Here is a 23036-nt window from a genome sequence, read left to right on the forward strand (position 1 = left end):
AAGAGTCAGGTAGAGAGGAGAAGTCTGCTCTGCACATTAGGGAAGACAAAGATTTATTCATTCATTTAACAAATCTATATTGAATACCTACTATGTGCCAGGCACTGTATGAGTCCCTGGGGATACTGCAGTAAACAGAAAAAGTCCCTGCTTGTGAACCTTACATCTATTGGAGGGAGACAGACAATAACAAATAAATGAACAAATATATCATGTGTGAGGTGGTAGTAGGTGCTATGAAAAAATGAAAAAGACATAGCTCTGCCCTCAGATACCCTCAGATAACTGCAGCTGTAAGCTGACTGTGGTAAGCCTACATGAGGTACAAAGTCAGAAATGCTGGTGGAACTCGGAGGTATATCTCATTATGTTGCTTATTGGAGCTTTATACATAGTTGATGCTGTGGATTATCTTTTTTCCACTGATGACTTTCTTTAATTATGTTTAATATAAATTAAACAACTGTTAAAGAAGACGTGGTACATATATACAATGGAATAGTACTCAGCTGTAACAAGGGACGAAATTGGGTCATTTGTAGAGACGTGGATGGACCTAGAGACTGTCATACAGAGTGAAGTAAGTCAGAAAGAGAAAAACCAATATCGTATATTAATGCATATATGTGGAATCTAGAAAAATGGTACAGATGATCTTATTTGCAAAATAGAAATAGGGACACAGATGTAGAGAACAAACGTATGGAAACCAAGGGGGGAAAGGAGCAGGGTGGGATGAATTGGGAGATTGGGATTGACACATATACACTATTGATACTATGTATAAAATAGGTAACTAATGAGAACCTACTGCATAGCTCAGGGAACTCTACTCAGTGCTCTGTGGTGACCTAAATGGGAAGGAAATCCAAAAAAGAGGGGATATATGTATACGTATAGCAGATTCACTTTGCTGTACAGTGGAAACTAACACAACGTTGTAAAGCAACTATATTCCAATAAAAATTAATTAAAAAAAAGAGAAAATGAAAAAAATAAACAACTGTTACTGGAGTATTCAGATCTCAGGTTAGAGTGAGAATATAATTATCTCACATTATAATCAACATATGTAATATTTTTAAAAGCAGGCTAATAAGAATTGAACAAAATCTCTACCAATCACACACATATTACAGGCTATGCTTTTTTTTAAGACTTTATTTTTTAGAGCAGTTTTATGATTACAGCAGAATTGAGAGGCAGGTACAGAGATTTCCCATATAGCTCCTGCCTCCACACGTGCATAGCCAGCCCCGTTATCAACATTTCTCACCAGAATGGTGCTTCTTTTTTTTAACCAAGGATGAACTTACATCGACACGTCGTAGTCACCCAAAGCCCATGGTTTGTTTACCTTAGGGTTCACTCTTGGTACTCTATGGGTTATTTTTTATGTATTCTCCCTCTGAGGAGAAGTGAGCATGGTCAGAAGTCTTTTGGGTCAGGGCTGCTTGGGTAGCTGAAACCAGTGCCAGCTTTGTCCAGAAGGAAAGCGCTTCTCAATTCCTGCCGCCTGCTGAGAAGAGCTGGGCCTCTTCTTGGATATGAGGACGTGATGTTCTAACAGGGGAGGGAACATCCCTCAGGTAGGCTGGATTTTACACAGCCCAGGAATCTGACTCCTCTTTCCTCTGTGGCTAGGCCTGCTACGTGCTGTATTCCAGGGGGAACCTTTTCTTGCCAGTTCCAGGTCCCAAGCCAGTTCCCCTTCTCAGCCTTTACATTTTTGTCTAGAGGGTCCCCTGCCCTCCTCCCCAGCCCCATCCTCATTCTAGGTTCCAGGCTGTTTTATCTCTGGGACCTCATGGTCCTTGGTCAAATCTGAAAGTCTTCCCAGGGCTCATGCTCTCAGTCTTACAGTCTTTTGAGCCCTTTCTAAGGGTAAGGGTGGATTCTGATCCCCTCAGAGTCACTGCAAAGCCTGCCAGTCCTGGCTGGGGGGTGGAGGGTGAAGGGGGAGAAATTATTTTCGGAGATGAGGTCCCTGTTGGTAAAATTTAGCCATTTCCATCCAGATTCCCCTCAGGTTCCAGCCAAGCGCTGAGGAACAGTCTGACCAGTGCCCTTCTCTCCTCCTTCTCTCTACTGTCTTCCTTGACTGCTGTTTTTCTCACTTCTTTCCCTCTGGGCTTGTGTCTCACATCAGATAATCCATCGTCCAGCTCAACTGTAGTGGCTCTGCACGGTAGTGCTGGGAGAGGAGAGGCATTAGGTGGATGGTGGATATTGGTGGTGGGAATTGGTGGGTTGCACTCAAGAATTCTGTTGCCTTTTGGGGAGATAGTTTGTTATGAATCCATTCATTCATGCATTCATTCGTTCAGCCAGCACTTACTGATTTCATACTTGACAAGGTGGATATTAGTGATGGTGCCATACTGGGCCCTGGGGGATAGAGTGAGTCAAATTTAGTCCTTGCCCTTTTCTGGATGTGGCATGCAAATAACTCAGAGCATGAGAATTAATATAACAGAGTTATGTACAAAGTGCTTTGGAGCATAGAACAGTAAATGATTAGCTCTGCCTTGAGAAAGGAGAGGAGATTTGGACATGAGGGAAAACTTTGCGGTTTTGTCCGCCAGTGGTTAACAAATTGTGGTCTGCAGACCACTGGAGGTCACCAAGATCTTTGTGGGGATCCAGAAGGTCAAAGCCATTTTAATAATAATACTAAGATGCTATTTGCTTTTTCCATCGTGTGTACATTTGCACTGTTGGTGCAGAAGAAATTAGTAGGTAAAACTGCTGGCACCTTAACAGGAGTCAAAAGAGTGGCACAAAATTGTGCCAGTAATCATTGCATTCCTCACCTCCATGCCCTCTCAGTTTTTTTAAAGCTTTTATTTATTAATTTTATTAAATTGTATCCCATGAATACATGTCTCTTTAGTATTCTGTGTGATAAAACAGGAAGTATGCATAAAGCACTTTTGCTGCATGTAGAAGCCTGATGTTTATCTCAAGGAAATGCATTTGTGTGATTGAGTTGCAAGCTGAACTACCTCCTTTTCTTGGGGAACACTAGTTTTACTTGAAAGAATAACTGACAAATTGCAATTACTCAGACTTATGTTTTTGGCAGACATCTTCTTGAAAATGAATGAAGTGAGTCTGCTACTTTAAGGAAAACAACTGATAGTATTTGTTGCCAATGATAAAATTCCAGCTTTTAATTGAAAATAAGAGTTTGGGAAAACTTGTATCTGCCACTGTGAGCTTGACAGCTTCTCCAAATTTACAGCTTTTCTGATGAAATCAGTGATGATATTAATACTTGTGATTATTTTGATATTATATAAATGAACTGTGTCAAATTTGGAAGCTCTGCCTAACTCATCGAGTCACTAGTTTCCAAATGATTAGTGTATCATGTTTCAAAATCACCCATGGGTAGGGACTTACCTGGTGGTCCAGTGGTTAAGACTCCATGCTTCCACTGCAGGAGGTGTGGGTTCAATCCCTTGTCAGGGAACTAAGATCTGATGCCGCATGCTGTGCGACCAAAAAAAAAAAAAAATCACTTATGGATAAAAGATCCATTCAAAGTGCAAGATAGACCAATGGATTTTATTGTAATAGAGTACAAAAAGTTCATCTGTATAGTTTCAGATTTCACATTGTAACTAACCTTTAATAAACTTACTATTTGTTGAGCTTTGGTGAAGTATCAGAGAAGAATGACCACAATTATCTGAAAGGTTATTAAAATAGTCCTGCATTTTCCAACTGCATATCTATGTTTTGATCTTCAATCAAAACAACACCTTGAATGTGGAAACAGATATAAGGCTGTAACAGCTGTTTTCTATCAAGCCAGACATTAAAGAGATTTACAAAAATGTGTAACAATACCACTCTCCTCATGAATTTTTTTGCAGAAAACAATTATTTTTCATAAAAACATGTTTATATGAATGTATATGAGATTTTATTGTTTTAAAATGAATTAATTACTAAATATTAGAATTTATGTTTTAATTTCTAATATAGTAAATATCAAACAGTTTTGGGATTTTCAATTTTTAAGTGTAAAAAGGAGTCCTGAGACCAAAAAAATTAAAACTTGGTCCTATGCTATTCTCTCTACCTAAAATTCTTCTCTTTTCTGCCTACAGAAATCCCATACTTAATTGTAGAGCTGGTATTTAGTTATTCATTCAAAAAACATTTACTGAGCATCTACCAAGAACCTGGCCTTTTCTTGTTGCTGGGTACATAGTCTCAAGCCTTTATGGGGAAGACAAATTAAATAGACAACTACAGCACAGTATGGTAAATGTTACCAGTGATAGACATATAAATGCTGTGGGAAGACAGGCTATTGTCAGAGTTGCTTGCCAGCTCACCTAGAACATTCGTCTGAGTAATGTGATTGGACTGTACCGCCTGTGTTTGATTCTTTATGGTCTTAGAGGGAAAGTGGCTGAAGTTAGCAAAAGATGGGAACTGTTCACTTGCTGCTCTGGGAGGAAAAAAGGAGACTACAAATGTATTAAATGTCAGCTTCATGCAGGCCCTATGCTAGGTGTTTTAACAAATGTGGTCTTGCTTAACTTTCACAAAAACCCTATGCAGCAGAGTTAATTATCCTTATTTTGCAAATGAGATATTGGAGGCTCAGAGAAGTTAAACAACTTGTCCAATATCATATGGTTGTAACTGATGAAGCTGGGATTTTGACACATGTGTTCTGACTCCAAGTGCAGGGCTCTTTCATTGTGGTAATAATGTGTTGCTAAAACGGGTGGATCTTTTAAGGTAATTTCCGGATGGGTCTGGGAAACCTTGCCAGATTGGAATGTATTAAGAGAAGGTAGAAAAGGTCTCAGGAAGGAGAGAGAGACAGCCTAGAAAATGCTTCATTGAAGGAATTATTTGTGAATTTTGGCTGACATGATTTTTCTGGACAGGATTCTATGGCCATATGGGACATCAAGATTTTGTACTCCCTTATCCTCAATCCCTTTAATCCTTCTCTGTGCCAGATGATGCCAGCAGCAAAGGTAACCTGTCTGTCTGATCAGGTTACAAACTAGAGCCTGATGCTTGAAGCCCAAACTTCTTGGACCTGCTGTAGGCCAATTGTGCCCAGCCTGGAGACCCCAGTCCCTAGAGCTTGGTAAACTATTCCCATTATTTTTTTTTTAATTTTTATTTATTTATTTATTTAATTTATTTATGGCTGTGTTGGGTCTTCGTTTCTGTGCCAGGGCTCTCTCCAGTTGCGGCAAGCGGGGGCCACTCTTCATCGTGGTGCGCGGGCCTCTCACTATCGCGGCCTCTCTTGTTGCGGAGCACAGGCTCCAGACGCGCAGGCTCAGCAATTGTGGCTCACGGGCCTAGTTGCTCCGCGGCATGTGGGATCTTCCCAGACCAGGGCTCGAACCCGTGTCCCCTGCATTGGCAGGCAGATTCTCAACCACTGCGCCACCAGGGAAGCCCCCCATTATTTTTTAAAAGCCTAATAGAAGTACTTTACTTAGGTTCATCCTGTGGGTGGATACAGGCTAATGAAAAGATTAGGTTTCTTTGTTTTGGGTCAGAAATCTGTCGATCTGATGTGCTTCAGGTGTGCTACCTATGGAGCTCTAGAAAAGGGGTCAGCAAAGTATGGTCCAAGGGCCAAATCCAACCCACCACCTGTTTTTGTAAATAAAATTTTGTTGGAACACAGCTCAGTTCTCTCACTCATGTTTTGTCTGTGGCTGCTTTTGTGCTCAATGACATAGTTAAGTAGCTGCAACAGAGACTATATGGCCCATAAATCCTGAATGTTTACTGTCTGGCTTTTTACAGAAGTTGCTGACCCCTAGCATAACCTCAATTCTTTCTATTATGGAACTTAGAACATAGTGTTTTAATTGCTTATCTCCCCCACTTTTATAATTGAGCTCCTTGAGAGCAAAGATGAGGTCTGATTCATCTCTTTATACCCTGTGCTGATTATAGACCCTGACATATGAAGAGTACTCAATAAATGTTGTTTAAATGGGCATGTCATATGCTGATCAAAAAGCTCTTATAGGCAATTATATATACCTTTGAATAATATAAACACAGGAATAAGGGAAGGAAAGTGTTATGTTGGTTATGCTAATCTCAGTGCTGCGTCCTATGAACTAGTCGTTACTTACTGCAATTTTTTTGGGGATAGGTAGTTTGTGGATAGGAGTCCATGAATGAAGCAATCATGCCAAGAGCTCTCGTTGGTGAGGAAACTGAGAAACAATGCCTTAATTTTTGGCTATTTTCTACTCTTTTCCTCAGTACCCACCACCCCTTTACCCCACCCTCCATTTTCCACTCCACCTTGCCAGGACAAAGGTAGAGGAACATAAGGTTCCATGGAGGTACTTATTTCTTTTCTATGCATACTATTTATCTACTTTTTTCTTTTATAAAGCCATTTCTTCAGTGTGCTTCCTACTAGCATTACTGTCCGTGGCTTCCAGAAGATGAAACTAAAGCTGTCTGGTTACCTTGGCATAAAGGCAGTCAGGTGAAGTGCTGGCCTGCGAGTCAGCAGACCTGGGCTCTTGCTGTGCCTCTTCAGCGGCCTTTGACTTTGGGCACATCCGTTAACATCTGTGAGCTTCAATATCCAACATATTTTTATTGAGTCACATCTGGGACTTAAAAAATTTAATATTTATAACCCTCCTCATTTTGAAAAGGATTTGAGCAACTAGCAAGCGATAGAGAGGTGACCTGTCCAATCCTGTCTCTGTTTCTGACCAGCAGACAAGTAAATGATTAGATGGATTAGAGTGTTTCCGGTCTCTGATCAGGGCCTTCTAGAAGGCTTCACAGCCACAGCTTCTTCACCCTGTCCTTGCTTTCTCTTCTGTGACTGCTTCCGTTATCTGGGAGGTCACGGTTTTTCTTCTGTCTTCTTTGGGGGTGATCTGAAGAGTATTTTGCCTAGAAAGATCAGGGTCGAAAGGAAAGAGGAATTTTATACTCTAGGAATTGGAAGAAATACCAGAAACTTTAGTTAAAATGTCTTTTTCAAATAGTGAACTTGAAGCCTGAAGAAGGGAAGTGACCTCCTTAGAGCCACATAGTAGAGCTACGACTAGATTCCAGGCTCTTTCTGCTATGTGCCTCGATCAGGCTAGGTGTTTTCCAGGTTCGTAAGAGAGGATTAGGTGTCATGAAAGAGACTGGGTGGGCTAGGCTCTTGTGCTAGTTTTATTGCTGTATGACTGTGTGGTGGTGGGTGGAGGAAGTTTCACTCCAGACCTCCATGCTGTTGTGTCAGATGTGCTCAGGACCTTAGATGTCTAACAGATACTTGCTGAATGTAGCTGTCCTGGAGGAGGCATAAGATGTGAAGGGTTTCCTCAGTTAGCCTGTGGCTGGCATTATATGTACAGGCAGTGACAAAAGTGAACAAAAAGGAAACTACGTAGTACTCTGGCCTTGGAACAAATGGACTGTTTTCCTATTTCTAGAAAGATTGTATTAATTCACATTTATTTATTGACTAAAAATGATGTTTCATTGAATATGTATTTCTTTGATTACTAGTGAGACCTTTTCCTGTGTTCATCAGCTATTCGTATTTCTCTCTCACTTGTATTTTTTTTCCTTGTGCGTTATTATTCATGTTCTTTGTGCAGATCCCAGTGTATTCCTAGTCCTATGCTTGACTTCCCTGCACACGGAACTATTAGGATAATAAAGCATTGACCCTAATAGGGAAGACAGTAATATGAAATACTTTTATCACTGTACAAAGAGTCTGTTAAGTGCTACGTGAGGAGTCAGGTGCTAGAAGCAGGGACTGTGAGACAGGTAGGTAATAGAAGCTGGGTGGCAGCCCCCCATAATGTTGTCTCTTGATTTTCCCGTACAGAGTTTTGCCGGATTGACAAGCCCCTGTGCCACAGTGAGGATGAGAAGCTCAGCTTTGATGCAGTCCGCAGCATCCACAAGCTGATGGATGATGATGCCAATGGTGACGTGGATGTGGAAGAAAGTGATGAGGTGAGCTCCCTCACCCTGCGTGGCTCTCTTCTCTTCCTGTGAGAACAGTCCCTGAAGCTGTCTGGACAGGCTGTTCCCTGAGGAGAGGTGTTCTTGATATTGGCTTGTCCTCTAGGAATGCATCCCTATCAGGGAAGGTGATTCTCAGCAGAGCAGCCTCTAGGAGCCGGCCTGCCAGAGTGCAGGCCTTACATCTGTGTCTGTGCCTGGACTGGCTCCTGTCTGCCTACCGGCTAGAAGCACAACACCGACCGAGCTGTGCTGTTTGAGAGGAGAGGGAGCCCTGAGGCTCGTCTGTACAGTTTCCCTGAATCCTTACTGTAATCCTGCTGTAGATGGAGGGCATCCATCTGTCCTTACTCTGTGCTCAGCCCTGTGCTGGCATGTGGAAGAGAAGGCAAGACAGTCAGATCTTGCCCTTTGGAAGCGTATACTCTATTTGTGAGGAAGAAACAAAGGTTCCTAGAAAGATCATTCTGAATTCCAGGCTGCAGTTGCTGGGAGCCAGTTGAGTGGTCCAGATAGTAAGAGCGAGAGGAATCTCTAGATGGAAAAAGCTCTGTTATTGTTTTACCGTTTGGCATGACTGCAGCTCCAATTCCACAGAGCCCAGAGCACAAAGTCATCATGTGTGAAAAGACTGAAAAGTTTCAGTTGTTTTCAAGCTCCACTTGAGCCAGCAGTGGGGTGAAGCTGGCAAGTTATGCCAGCCTTTAGTAGCGATATGGTGTATATCCTGAGGGAGGGGCTAATCTAGTCTCTCCTCCTCTGGTTAGCCCACCTTTAAGTTGTGAATTCAACTTTGGATTTCACGTTGCCAAAAACATTTGAAACAGTGAAAGAGAGGAGTGACATGAATGATGAAGGGTATGGAAACTCTGAAACAGACAGCATTCAATACAATTCAGTGTTTATAACTGTCTATTATATGTGTGCCAGGCACTGTTCTAGACGTGGGGATGTGGCAGCAAATACACATAATTACATAGAGATACATCTGTCCTCATATAATTTACAGTCTAGTGAAGAGACTTTAGCCTGGAAAAGAAAAGATTCAGATAATACAATTTCTGTCTTCAAATGCAACAAAAGTAGAGGAATCAGACTTAAATGATGATGATGATAACAATGAAATCCTTACTCTGTGCCAGGCACAGTGTTAAGCTCTTTGCATAGTTACTTTTTTAACTTTGTTAATAGCCTTAGGAAGTTGGTATTACCATCAAGGAGTGGAACTTTGGAAAGGTTAAGCATTTTGTTCAAGGACACGCTGGGTAGGAGAACAGGTCTGATTTCAAAGCCTATGCTGTTAAGTACTGCAGTATTGTTTCTCTTATGCTAAGGGCAGAACCAGGACCACTGTGGGGAAAGTAAAATACAGGCATATTCTTCTGGAATAAAGAATCACCTCACAGCGCTATCTCCTCATAGAAGAGGCTTCCTTGGTAGGTAGGTAGTGAACTCCCTGTCACTGAAGATGGGAAGGTAGAACACAGCACTCCACTGATTGGTCAGCAGAGGGGATCCTTGTATCAGGTTGAACTAGATAATGTCTAAGGAACTTATAAGAGGAGAAAAATAGACTTCCTGGAGGAAATGTAGAATTGGGAGAGAGTGGAAGGGGTGGGCAGCCTGAGCAGCAGAAGCAGTGTGAGCAAAGTTGTGGAGGTAGTAAGAAGCGTGGAGGGTAGGTTTGGTCACACAGAGTGACTGTGGAGAAACTGCAGGACAAAGCCTGGCAGGGAAAGGGGGCCCAGGCACCAGGCTGAGATATGTATACTTGCTGAACCTGGCAGCTGTAGGTTCTTAAGCAAGGCCAATAGCCATGATGAAAGTATCCGAACTTTTGGTCACATCTGGATGTGTCACTGGCACTCAAAGGACCCACAGTTTATTTGTCTGTGCTGGGAATAGAGCCATGTTCCTGGTGGTGAGGGAGGCCTAGAGGTTTCCTGACCACAGGACTGGGAGATGCGTGCCACCACAGTCAAGAAGGTGATACGATCCAAGATCCACAAATTCCTGGATATCTTTGTCATCCGCTCCTCCTTCTTTTTTCACTTTCTGCTGAATTACTTTGTCAATGAGGGGAGGAAGAAAATGTTCTTTTTAGAGGAATGTACCACAACAAAAAGCTCATCAGCACAAACTGTTCTAAAATAACACAAAAGCTGTCACCCTGCTTTTCCCTGTGCCAGTGGTGAGATGTTCTTTTTTCAGTGTAGCTTCTGCCTTGCCTTGGCTTCAGCTGCTCTCCCTACAGTCTCAGCCTCTGGTGGGCAGAGGGGCCTGCCAGTCTGGGGTCTCACGATCATTCACAAGCTACTTTCTCTTTGAAAGAGAAAGTCATGGTAGCAAAGTGTGTGTGTTTAAGTCAGTCTCAACATATATGGAGTTCATGATCTAACTAGACCATTGGGTGGACAGCTCAGAGCTTGGAATATTGGATTATGGATGCTGAGACACCAGAGATGAAACCCTGGTTGTGCTGGCCATCAGGGACCTGAGATTTTTATGTCCCACTTAAAAGAACTGCTGATTGCCCAAGGACCCTAGTAGAAGTCTGCTGGGATACACTATTAAGGCCTCATTTATTCAGCCTCATATCAGTAAGTTTTTCAGATAACTGAACTATAACCTCATTTCTAGATATTTAAAAATGTTAGCCATTTTCGAAGTAAGTTTTCCTTCTTACAGATTACTGTGACCAGACTGTTATTTTCTTTGGATATTCAAAGCATGTCTTCAGGGCCTCTTGCACTGTTACCCCAGTGCCTACATTCCTGTATGCATTGTTGTGATTTCTCTTTATAGTTTTCTGTCTCTCTTTGATTCATTCTCATTTCTGATAGTTCTATCTCTGCTGTAAGCTATGAAATTAGACTTTTTGGTAAACTGAGACTCAGCAGCCATTTTATAGAAAATATACAGTATTTGTGTGGGGGGAAGCCTGTTTGACTTCTCAGGTGTCATCTTTGCTTGCTTTTGTCCTAGGTAGCAGAGGCTATGGATTGTGGGCCCTTCAGATGAGCAAGGTGGCACTACTGGTGCTGGTGTCCTCCTTGCAAAGCTGACAGGGAGTTCTACCAGCCTGGCGGTGTGGGAATTCATGACCTGTGTTCTACTGAGACCTCTGGTAGGGATACTGCCTCTGGGCAAAGGATTTGCAGCAGTGGGATGGCACTTCAGCCTGTCCTGATAGTCTGAGGTGGGCAGACAAGAGCCTTCCTAAAACCACTGTCCCCTTGACTGGACGAGACAGTTTGAGAGCAGTTTTATTTTCTTCTGTGGAGCCTACGTGGAAAATGAAGGACATTTGTTCAGCCATTGAACAAATTCTTATTGAATACCTGTTACGTGTGAGGCACTGTTGTAGGGCTGTAGATTCCATGATGAACAAAGCAGATAAGATCCCTGCTTTAATAGAGCTTGCATTCTAGCAATACGTATGTCATAGGTGATTAAGTGATAAGTAAACTTTGAAATTAGGCAGAACTGTGATCAGGTTATAGTAGTTTAGTGATTTCCCTTTGGTTTTCTCAGGGTAAAATGGTGGTTAATGATTCCTACCCTTGCAGTGTTGCTATCAGGATTAAGTGAGAAAAGTGCTGTTAAAAGTTCCCAGTCCAAATAAAGAACTCTCAAAACTCATCAATAGAAACCAAGCAACAAGTGCTAACAAAAAGATCAAGATGAAAAAAAAATTAATTACATGGGACGAGTGAACTGATGAGGATGAGTATAATTTTTGTGACTTTCTGTCTGAATTTAAAAAAAAAAAAATCCCACAAGGACTCAGAGGCAAAGAATATACAAATCAATTTTCACTGCAAAGTAAAAGGAGCTGTTACAGTGGAGGATTACTGGACTGAATGTCAATATTATGACATAGTATGAGTGTGTTTCATGTTGGTAATTGCAATCATTGTTGCTTTGTTGTGGTCATCCATGTACAATGCTTGGTGTTCAGTCTATTTATGTCTTGTAAAAATAAAATACAGTGTGTGTGTGTGTGAATAAAAAAAAAAAAAAAAAAAAAAAAAAAAAAAAAAAAAAAAAAAAAGAAACCAAGCAACACAATAAAAAATGAGACAAGATTTGAGCAGACACTTCATCAGAGAAGATATATGCATGGCAAATAAGCATATGAAAAAATGCTCAATATCATTAGCTATTAGGGACGTACAAATTAAAACCACATTGAGGGACTTCCTTGGTGGTCCAGTGGGTAAGACTCTGTGCTCCCAATGCAGGGGGCCTGGGTTCGATCCCTGGCTGGGGAACTAGATCCCTCATGCATGCCTCAAGTAAAAGTTTGCATGCCACAACTAAAGATCCCGCATGCTGCAACTAAGACCCGGTGTAGCCAAAAAAAAACCAACCCACAATGAGATATCACTATACATCTATTTGGATGGGTAAAATTAAAAAGCAGTCAAAACCAAGTACCATGTGAGGAGGAAGAGCCACTAGAACTCTTACAGAGTTTCTTATAAAGCTGAACACAATTTAATACAAATCTCAGCAGTTCTACTTCTAGGTATTTACCCCTGTAGATAAATGAAAATTTATATTCGTACTAAAACCTGTACACAAATGTTTATAGCAGCTTTACTCATTGTCACCAAAAACGACACAAATCAGATGTCCTTCAGTGTGTGAATGGATAAAACAAACTATGGAAAACTACTCAGCAATAAGAGGAATGAACTATTGATGTACACAGCATAGATGAATCTCAAAGGCGTTATTCTGAGTGAAGGAAACCATCTCAGATAGTTACATACTATATGATAAAATCTAATGACATTCTAAGAAAGGCAAATCTATAGGGATGGAGGCCAGATCAGTGGTTACCAGGGGTTAGGGGTGTGGGGAGGGTTTGATTACAAAGGGGCAGCATGAGGGAGTATTTTTTGGTAATGGAACTATCCCATGTCTGGATTGTGGAGCAGTTATAAGAATCTACATAGGTACTAAAATTCATAGGCCCATATTCCCCCTGTGCCCTCCACCACAGTTAATTTCATCATATGTTAATTAAGAAAAATGTTCCCAGCATAGCATTGACACACAATTCAGGCTCAGTGAATGCTAATTATTGACACCTTTCTGTTTCCTCTGTATTTCCAGGAAAGCTACCTACATCTGATGATTGTATATATATATTTTAATTAATTAATTTATTTTTGGCTGCATTGGGTCTTCATTGCTGCACACGGGCTTTCTCTAGTTGTGGCAAGCGGGGGCTACTCTTCGTTGTGGTGTGCGGTCTTCTCATTGTGGTGGCTTCTCTTGTTGCAGAGCACAGGCTGTAGGCACACGGGCTTCAGTAGTTGTGGCTCATGGGCTCTCGAGTGCAGGTTCAGTAGTTGTGGCATATGGACTTAGCTGCTCCGCGGCATGTGGGATCTTCCCGGACCAGGGCTCGAACCCATGTACCCTGCGCTGGCAGGCAGATTCTTAACCACTGAGCCACCAGGGAAGTCCCTGACAATTGTATTTTAATGTTCATGTGTGGAATGACTGACCAATATCACTGTAGCAAGCATGTTGTCAGGCTGAGATGGGAGTCTTATGCAAGGGTGTGATCACACATTTTGCGGCGTGGAGATGGGTACGTTAGTATGAGCCTGGGAAGCTGCAAAATATACTTAACCTTCTGTTAGTGTCTGTGGTGTCTGGTGTAGAATATAGCACAGGGTTAAAAGCTTGTTCTGCAGAGTCACACAGACCCAGGTTTAAACCTGGCTCTCCCTTTACCAGCTGTGGAAACTTTGAGAAGTTACTTAATCTCTTTAAGCCTCAGTTTCCTCATTAGAAGTGGAGTGATACCCATTTACCATTGCAACAAAAAGAATAAAATACCTGGGAATAAACCTACCTAAGGAGACATAAGACCTGTATGCAGAAAACTGTAAGACACTAATGAAATAAATTAAAGGTGATACAAACAGATGGAGAGCTATACCATGTTCTAGGATTGGAAGAATCAACATTGTGAAAATGACTATACTACCCAAAGCAATCTACAGATTCAATGCAATCCCTATCAAACTACCACTGGCCTTTTTCATAGAACTAGAACAAAAAATTTCACAATTTGTATGGAAACACAAAAGACCCCGAATAGCCAAAGCAATCTTGTGAAAGAAAAATGGGGCTGGAGGAATCAGACTATAGTACATACTTCTATATTTACTATACTTCAGACTATAGTACAAAGCTACAGTCATCAAGACAGTATGGTACTGGCACAAAAACAGAAATATAGATCAATGGAACAGGATAGAAAGCCCAGAGATAAACCCACACACATATGGTCAACTTATTTTTGATAAAGGAGGCAAGAATATACAATGGAGAAAAGAGCCTCTTCACTAAGAGGTGCTGGGAAAACTGGGCAGCTACATGTAAAAGAATGAAATTAGAACACTCCCTAATACCATACACAAAATTAAACTCAAAATGGATTAAAGACCTAAATGTAAGGCCAGACACTATCAAACTCTTAGAGGAAAACATAGGCAGAACACTCTATGACATAAATCACAGCAAGATCCATTTTGACCCACCTCCTAGAGAAATGGAAATAAAAACAAAAATAAACAAATGGGACCTAATGAAACTTAAAATCTTTTGCACAGCAAAGGAAAACATAAACAAGATGAAAAGACAGCCCTCAGAATGGGAGAAAATATTTGTAAACGAAGCAACTGACAAAGGATTAATCTCCAAAATATACAAGCAGCTCATGCAGCTCAATATCAAAAAAACAAACAACCCAATCCAAAAATGGGCAGAAGACTGAGATAGACATTTCTCCAAAGAAGATATACAGATTGCCAAGAAACACATGAAAGGATGCTCAACATCACTAATCATTAGAGAAATGCAAATCAAAACTACAATGAGGTATCACCTCACACCGGTCAGAATGGCCATCATCAAAAAATCTGCAAACACTAAATGCTGGAGAGGGTGTGGAGAAAAGGGAACCCTCTTGCACTGTTGGTGGGAATGTAAATTGATACAGCCACTATGGAGAACAGTATGGAGGTTCCTTAAAAAACTAAAAATAGAACTACCATACGACCCAGCAATCCCACTACTGGGCCTATACCCTGAGAAAACCATAATTCAAAAAGAGTCATGCACCACAATGTTCATTGTAGCTCTATTTACAGTAGCCAGGTCATGGAAGCAACCTAAGTGTCCATCGACAGATGAATGGATAAAGACGATGTGGCACATATATATAATGGAATATTACTCAGCCATAAAAAGAAATGAAATTGAGTTATTTGTAGTGAGGTGGATGGACCTAGAGTCTGTCATACAGAGTGAAGTAAGTCAGAAAGAGAAAAACAAATACCGTATGCTAACACATATATATGGAATCTAAAAAAAAAAAACATGGTTCTGAAGAACCTAGAGGCAGGATAGGAATAAAGACACAGACATAGAGAATGGACTTGAGGACACGGGGAGGGGGAAGCGTAGGCTGGGAAGAAGTGAGAGAGTGGCATTGACATATATACACTACCTAATGTAAAATAGATAGCTAGTGGGAAGCAGCCGCATAGCACAGGGAGATCAGCTTGTGCTTTGTGACCACCTAGAGAGGTGGGATAGGGAGGGTGGGAGGGAGTCACAAGAGGGAGGGGATATGGAGATATATGTATATATATATAGCTGACTCACTTTGTTATACAGCAGAAACTAACACACCATTGTAAAGCAGTTATACTCCAGTAAAGATGTTAAAAAAAAAAAAAAGTGGAGTGATAATAGTAGGTACCTCATGAAATTGTTGTGAAGATTAAATGAAATAATGCATATAAAGCACTTAGTACAATGCCTGGCATATAGAACAGGCTCAATAAAAGTTAGTTTTTGTTGTTATTATTGTTATCATCAGAAAGAACCTACATTTTCATAGAGATAAGCCTGTGTTCAAAACCTGGCTTTGCCACTTACTGGCTATGTGATATATAGGCAAATAACTTCACCTCTCTGAGCCTCAATTATTCAGCTGTTTGAGGAGGGTAACTCTTTGCAGGGTTGTTGTAAGAATTTAATGTATTCAAAGCCCCAAGCACAAGGGCTGGCACATGATAGGTTCTAAATTTATGTTTTTTCCTCGCTCAGCGTGATGGTACAGATAGTGAGGGCTGGCTTGTATCGCAAGAATTCCAAATCAGCTCTCTCATCATCCCAGGGCACCACAGTGTTCAGCTCTGGGAGCCACCCCCAGCAGCTTGGCTGACACGGCTAGGGCCAGGACCCTGCAGGAGGTAGTTATGTCTTCACCCGAGTAGCTGATGTTAAGGGAAGTGGTGCGTGATAGAGCAGGGTCACACGTTTCTAGGGGCCACAACTTCTCTGTTAGCTCACTCAGCCTCCTGCCTATGCCTTTATTTTAAAAAAGGTCTAGGTGAAAACTTCTGATTTTCCCCTACCCATCTGGAAGGCTAGAGGGTTTTGAACAAGGCCATGCTGTAGTAGTGTCGTCAGATCTGCTTGACTTTAGCATGGTGAAAGTTGACTTGTTTTTTACCTTTTTAAAATTGTTCCACCAAGAAGCATGCTAGGTCCTGGGAGGCTGTGAGGGTTGAGGAAGGATGGACTCTGGCACCAGGTGGAATCAGGGCTGGGGAAACAACCCTAAGGGGAGTAGCCGGCAGTTCCACTTGCAATAGCCAGAGGGCCAGTAGGAATTGGGCTGGAGGGGCAGTATATAGGGCCCTAAGAGCTTCTCACACTTAGCCAGTGCTGTGGCCAGCATAGGTTAATTTGGACGAAGATAAGTAGCTGCATTATGCTCAGAAGTTATCATCATGACTAATAATGATTGTTATTCCCTCCTGAGGCTTGTGGCTTCATTTCTTTGTATCCAGATAGCTGTAGACACCCCTCAGTATTCCCTTGCCTCTATCTAGTTTCTCCTTCACCAGCGCATGTACATGCTGCCAGTGATCTTCCTAAGTTACATTTTAATTTCCTTTTCTTATTCCATCTGACTTCCTGTGCCTGGCATGCCATCCCTTCAAATCTGGCCTTAGCCTTTTTTTTTTTTCCCTTTGGCCATGCTGTGCGGCCTGTGGGATCTTAGTTCCCTGACCAGGGATTGAAGCCGGGCCATGGCAGTGAAAGTGCCAAGTCCTAACCACTGGACCACCAGGGAATTCCCTGGCCTTAGCCTGTAAGTCTCTCTAGACATACCTCCTACCACTCTGATCTGACTCTTGTCCTTCTTTGGGTCATAGTCATTCCATGTTTATTCCAGGTGCCTTTCTTTGCTCAGATAGTTCTCCTTTCTGGGAATTAACTTTTTATATCCCTCCCTCCAACCCCTGGCTCTGTCTGTATCGGTCTTAGGTGTCCTCTGGAATGCCCCAGCTTCACTTTTCATGAACCTTCCCTGGCTTTCTTCCCCCACTGGTCTCTCTCATCTCAGTACTAACTCCTGTAGCACAGTCTACATCACTTGTTTAGCACTTAGAATGTCTTGCTTTGTACCCCAATGATTTTGATTGTATTGTTGCCTATAAGTTTGTCTTTTTGCACTAATACTGGAATTGCTAAAGCACGACTCTGATCGTTAGTCCTACCTTGTAAAGGGAGTGCGGTGGAAAAGTAACATTCCTACCATGTAACAAGTCCTGTGCCAGCTGAGTATATACGCAGTTTCATTTACTTCTCAACCACTCTATGAACTCGGTATTATTAACTCTGTTTTAGAGATGATGAAACTGTAAGAGTGGCTTACCTTCACTTATTAAACTAATCTAAACTCTGACCTGCCCATCAGGGTTCCTGCAGTCTGACTTTAGCTCGCCTGACTAGTTCTTGTTACCCTGCATTCCCTTACTCTATGCTGCAGCCATCTCAAACATGCTCTTAATATCTCATCACTGTGCCTTTGCTCCAGATAAACACTCATCCTGGCATCGCTCTGTTTCCCATTTTTGCCTGTAAAAATTCTGCTTGTCCTCCAAGGCCTAATCAGGGTTTCTCAACCTCAGCACTGTTGATGCTTTGGGCCAGATTGTAGGATGTTTAGCACCATCCCTATAGCCTTTATACACTAGATGCTAATAGCAGCCACCCCACGCCCCACCCCACCCAAGTTGTGACAACCAAAATTTTTTTATTGCCAATTGTCAGTCACCCTGGGGAATAGAATTGCTCCTGGTTGAGAACTACTGGCCCTAGATTAAATGTTGCCTCCAAGAAATCTTGTTTGTTCCCGTACGGTGGGAAGTAATCCTTCCTCTCCCATGCTCCAGAGTACTTGGCATGAAGCCCTCATCTGGCATATAGCTTTGCTCCGTATTGTAATTAGTTGGGTTCATCCTTGTCTGTCCTACCAGACTGTGAGTGCCTCCCCGGAGCAGGAACCAGGTCTCATTCATCACTGCTTCTCCCACAGTGCTTGTTGCAGGGCCTTGCACACAAAGGTGATGAGTTACATTTTTTTGAATTTGAAAGCAAAGATCCTATCTTATCTCTGTGTGCTCCTTAAATTGTTTCACTAGGGCAGAGCAAGAGTATAGAGTTGGCTGGTCAATGGTATGGGGGACAGGGTGCTTTTGACTTGTGAGTTCCTGGCCAGGATAGCAGCTGAGTCAATGGTGGGCTGTTTCTAGAAGTTGCTAGGGTCTGGGCTCCAGATGTTTGTGTATGTGTGTGTCTGACCTCCTCTGTGACCGCTTCCCTATCCCTCTGCCCTGTGCTATGAATCATATACAGAATCTGGATGGAGGTAAAATCACTATAGTTAAAATACTAGGAAAGACAGAGAAAAACGTACAAGAGGGGTGTTGAAGAAAGGAAAAGACGCTGAGACTGCTGAAAGGCTGTGTGACTGAGCAAAGGCATGCACAGGCGTTGGAGCAAGAAAGACGAGGGTTTTAGGTGTACAGTTAGTTAATAGTTGTATGACCTTGGGAAGTTTGTTAAACTCTGTGAGCTTCGTTTCCTCACTGTCGAATGGGGACAGTAATCCTTACCTTGAAAGGTTATGGCACAGATGAAATGAACTTGTGCATAGAGAGTCCCCAGCCTGTGGCTTAGTTCCCAGTAGTAGTATTACTTACTACTTCTTCTACTCCTACCTGCCTGTAATGTGCTAGGCCTGTGCTGGGTGCTTCTACATAAAATCGCTCATGTCATCTTTACAAGAAACGTCTACTGTGGGGTACATAGTAATTTTTCCATATAACTGATAAGGAAACTGAGACTGAATTAGCTCAAAGTTATCCATTTTTTTGGGTTATTGCAACTCACATCTGCCTCAGGCTGATGAAAATGTTTCAGACTTGTGGTGATTGTACACCTCTGTGATTATGCTAAAAACCCTTGAGTTGTACACTAAGATGGTATGTGCATTATATCTCAATGAAGATGTTAAAAACATAAAAGTGTCACTACATTGGTTGGAGTAGTGATCACCTTCCACTTGCCTTTCTGTAGCCCAATCCATAAGAATCCCTAGTGCTCTGTAGAAAACACATTGAAAACCATGTTGACTTCTATCTCCATTTCCCCCACTCCTAACTTTGACAGATATGAAGAGGTGCTTCCAAGTCTGAATTACCATGGTTTCTGGAAGCAGAGATCCCTGGTTAGCTAGCTGACGGCTAGGTTCCCTCTGTTTCTGGGCAGGTGTAGATGGCTTTTGAGGACACCAGACGGAACAGCCTTTGGGAGAATTTCTTTCTCCTCCCTCCCTCCCTCCCTCCCTCCCTCCCTTCCTTCCCTCCTCCCTCCCTCCCTTCCTTCCTTTCTTCCTCCCTCTCTCCCTCCCTTTCTTCCTCCCTCCCTCCCTTCCATCCTCCCTCCCTCCCTTCCATCCTCCCTTCCTCCCTTCCTCCCTTCCATCCTCCCTCCCTCCCTTCCTCCCTCCCTCCCTTCCTCCCTCCCTTCCTTCCTTTCTTCCTCCCTCCCTCCCTCCCTTCTTTCTCTTTTTTTATAGTTGTCACTTCTGGGGAAGCTAAGGGAGAGCCAGGTGGTAATTCTCTCTCACCCACACACCAGGGACGCGAATCCAATTCTTGACCCTTACCATATGGAGCTCCATGAGGGGAGATATCAAAGGCAGCTGGCTGATTAGCCCCAGTTTTATTTCTCCTGGGTTTGCCTTGTGCTCAGGGCCTTCCTCTGATATCTAGTGCTGCTACCATGCTGGCCCCTCAGAAGCAGAGTTCTCCCCTTGGTCCCTGAACATAGAGTTTCCTTGTTTCCTCTTTGAACAGCTTTGACAGCCTAGAGGTTTTTTTTGCTTTGTTTTGTTTTGCTTTTTTAAGTTTACTATATGAAAAGTAGGGCAGAAAAAACTTGCACACAATTATTCAAATAACCTCAGCATGGGTTTCGATGTATACATTTCTGCTGCTGCAGTAACTCTTCTTTGACCAAAAGGACTGTTACAGTTTGGAGGCACTCCGCTGTTTTTTGCCTTCTAGCTCCCTGCCTATCTCCTGGTGCAGTCACCATCTTATCTCCTGCCTTGTGGAACATTCTGACCCCCTGCCCTTAATTCAGACAAAGCACAGATTGAAGTCTGCTCAGACCCTTTGGACAGAACAGAGATGACTGATACCATGAGAGATCATCCTTCAGGTAAAACGTGCTCTTTAGGCTAGGGAAATGACCTATCCCCATTTTCCCTTGTAAATACTTAATTATGGATGGCTGTAGCATTCACTCACCAGGGGTGCCTCATAGTCAGCGCCCAGGCTGCAACCCCAGTGAGTCCAAGTTCTGTGGCCTTCCTCAGGCATTCAGCCCTAACTTCTAGGAGGGCTTCCTGGCATTTTGTGAGTTTCTTAGAATAAAGTATCTGGAAATTGACTTTTAAAAGTCTAAGCATGAGCTTTGGAGTCTGACCTGAGTTCAGATGCAAGCTCAGCAGTGTACTAGCTATAAGGCAAAGTAATTTGGAGGCTCACTTTCCTCATCCGTAGAATAGAATAGAGATGAAAATAAAACACTCTTTGGCATTCATAAGCCCTTAGGCTAGTGAGAGAGGCAGATATGTAAACTGGCAATGACAACAGCACATCTTCAGGGCTGTAATGGTGGTGTGCACAGGAGACTGTGGGAGTTTCAAGAGGAATAGGGGTGAGGTAATCTAACATGTGCTGGTGTAGCAGAAGACACATTGTCAGCCAGCACTCAGGGAAGGGTACCGGTTGCTAGACAAACTGAGCTACACGTCAGAGGGAGTAAGCATCGTTTGCAATCTGTCCTAGTGCCTTAGCCAGATACAGGGTGAAGCAGCAGCTCCCCCAGATGGTTCCACTCATGTTTCCAGGAAAACCCAGACGGTGGTTTGCTTTGACAGATAGGGAAATTCTTTCTCACTAAGCAGACTGTTGTTTTCCTTCCTCCCCTCTTTGTTGGTGAGTCTGCTTTGTCTATTCTGGATGGCAATCCTGTTAATGGCAGGGATTAGTTGTACTTGTAAGGCTTCTGTGTGTGTGTGTGTCTATATATGTGCATATGTCTATATGTGCCTTTGTGTTTGTTTCTCTGTGTGTGTGTATACATCATTTTGTGTCTTTCTGTATTTAGATGTGTCTGTGCGCATAAGAAGTAGAGGAGGGGAGGAACACTGAGCCAAGGAAGTAGGAGCTGAGAGAAGGCTCATGAGCCAGGTCAGAGATCGAGGAGAAGATTAGGAGCGAAAGGTTACAGTGCAGTACAGTGTGCAGGACCTGGGGGGCAAAAACAGAGCCAGGAAGTATAATCAGGAATCCAAAGCTGCTGTTAGTCTAGGCAGGATCTGGGCCCTGCAAAGTGGTAGGCAGAATGCAAGGGTCATCTACAGCCAGAAATAGTCAAGCCAGCAGAGAGAGAAAAGATCTGCTTCAGGTATTAAGTAAGCTTCTGGAGCTTCCTGTCTAAGGAAGAATCAGCCACTGGCTCCCAAGGTCCTGCTTGTCTTCAGACCTCACTGGTGTTTGTGTTTGTTTGTCTGTATGGATCTATATTAATGCCAGTCTCTCAGTGCATGTCTGTATCTGCATGTGCATCACTTTCAGTGTACTTAATGGCATTAGAAGCAATTGGTTTCCAGTGCAATGTCTGATTCACTTGAGGATCCATGACCACCACCACCCCTTATTTGTCCTCGTGTTCCCCATCCCCTTATTTCTGTCTTCCTTCTCTAAACATATTTAGTGTCTGGTCTGTGCTGGATGTTGGGTATGCAAAGACTAATAAGGAAGACAAATTTTCTGCCTGCAAAGAGCTCACGTATTAGTGAGGCAGAAAGACACACGTGTTCAATCCTAATAGGTATTGTGATGAGAGATGAGCACTGCATGCTCTGTAAGTACAGAAGAGGGAATTTAACCCATCCTAGGATGCCAGGAAAGACGACACAGAAGAGGTGGTGCCTGAGATGAATAGGAGTTAACCTTGGGATGAGAAAGGTACAGCAAGTGGAGGAATGAGTATGATGTCCCTTTGGGATCTGTGAGTCAGTGGTTGTTTTACTTTGAGCATAGAAGGTAATGGTGGGGCAGGGAGGGAGAGGTTGGAAATGAGGTTGGAGAGGCAGGCATAAGCCAGATTCTTGCCATACTGAGAAACTTGGATTTTATCCCAAAGATGATGAGCTAGAAGGATTTTAAACAGAGATGGCTCTAGTTCTGACTCAAGGTATGTCAGGAGCAGGCCTTGCCAAGCAGGTAAAACTGGAACTTGGTTTTCAAAGGGGAGCAGGGTTTACCAATGAAGAAAGAAGGAGGAGCATTCCAGGAAAGATGAACTTTATGAGTTAAGGCAGAAGGCAAAAAAAAGAAAAGGGCAAGTTTGGGAGACATCAAGTAGGGAGATGTCTAGAGAATAGTTTCTTCATCTACGGGATAGGGATACCGGTAATACATCCCTTTGACAGCTGGTGTAAGGCTCAAATAAGATAATGGATGTAAAGAAGCCTTTGTAAACCATAATGCTGTATGAACATTTCAATAGTAGCAGCTGTTACCCAGCTTGTTCTCTTCTGCCCTCAGTGCCCAGCAGCATCAGGC

At 42.6% G+C, this 23036-nt stretch overlaps 1 protein-coding gene across 13 annotated transcripts in view; it reads left to right on the forward strand.

Annotated features, from left to right (window-relative positions):
* The window catches only part of STIM1 (stromal interaction molecule 1), a 202465-nt gene that overhangs the window by 101435 nt on the left and 77994 nt on the right, over positions 1-23036 (forward strand). For 12 of the 13 annotated variants that reach the window (XR_005020855.1, XM_036859684.1, XM_036859689.1 and 9 more), the window contains exon 2: positions 7862-7992. Coding sequence is in view for 12 of the 13 variants with exons in the window: in XM_036859684.1 (XP_036715579.1) it covers positions 7862-7992 (131 nt within the window). In the remaining variant the exon portion in view is untranslated. Of the gene's footprint in view, positions 1-3441; positions 3449-7861; positions 7993-23036 lie in introns of those variants that run through there. The other variant, XM_036859685.1, reaches the window with a different exon arrangement.

The sequence above is a fragment of the Balaenoptera musculus genome, chromosome 8 (assembly GCF_009873245.2).
Source record: "Balaenoptera musculus isolate JJ_BM4_2016_0621 chromosome 8, mBalMus1.pri.v3, whole genome shotgun sequence".
Taxonomy (NCBI): domain Eukaryota; kingdom Metazoa; phylum Chordata; class Mammalia; order Artiodactyla; family Balaenopteridae; genus Balaenoptera; species Balaenoptera musculus.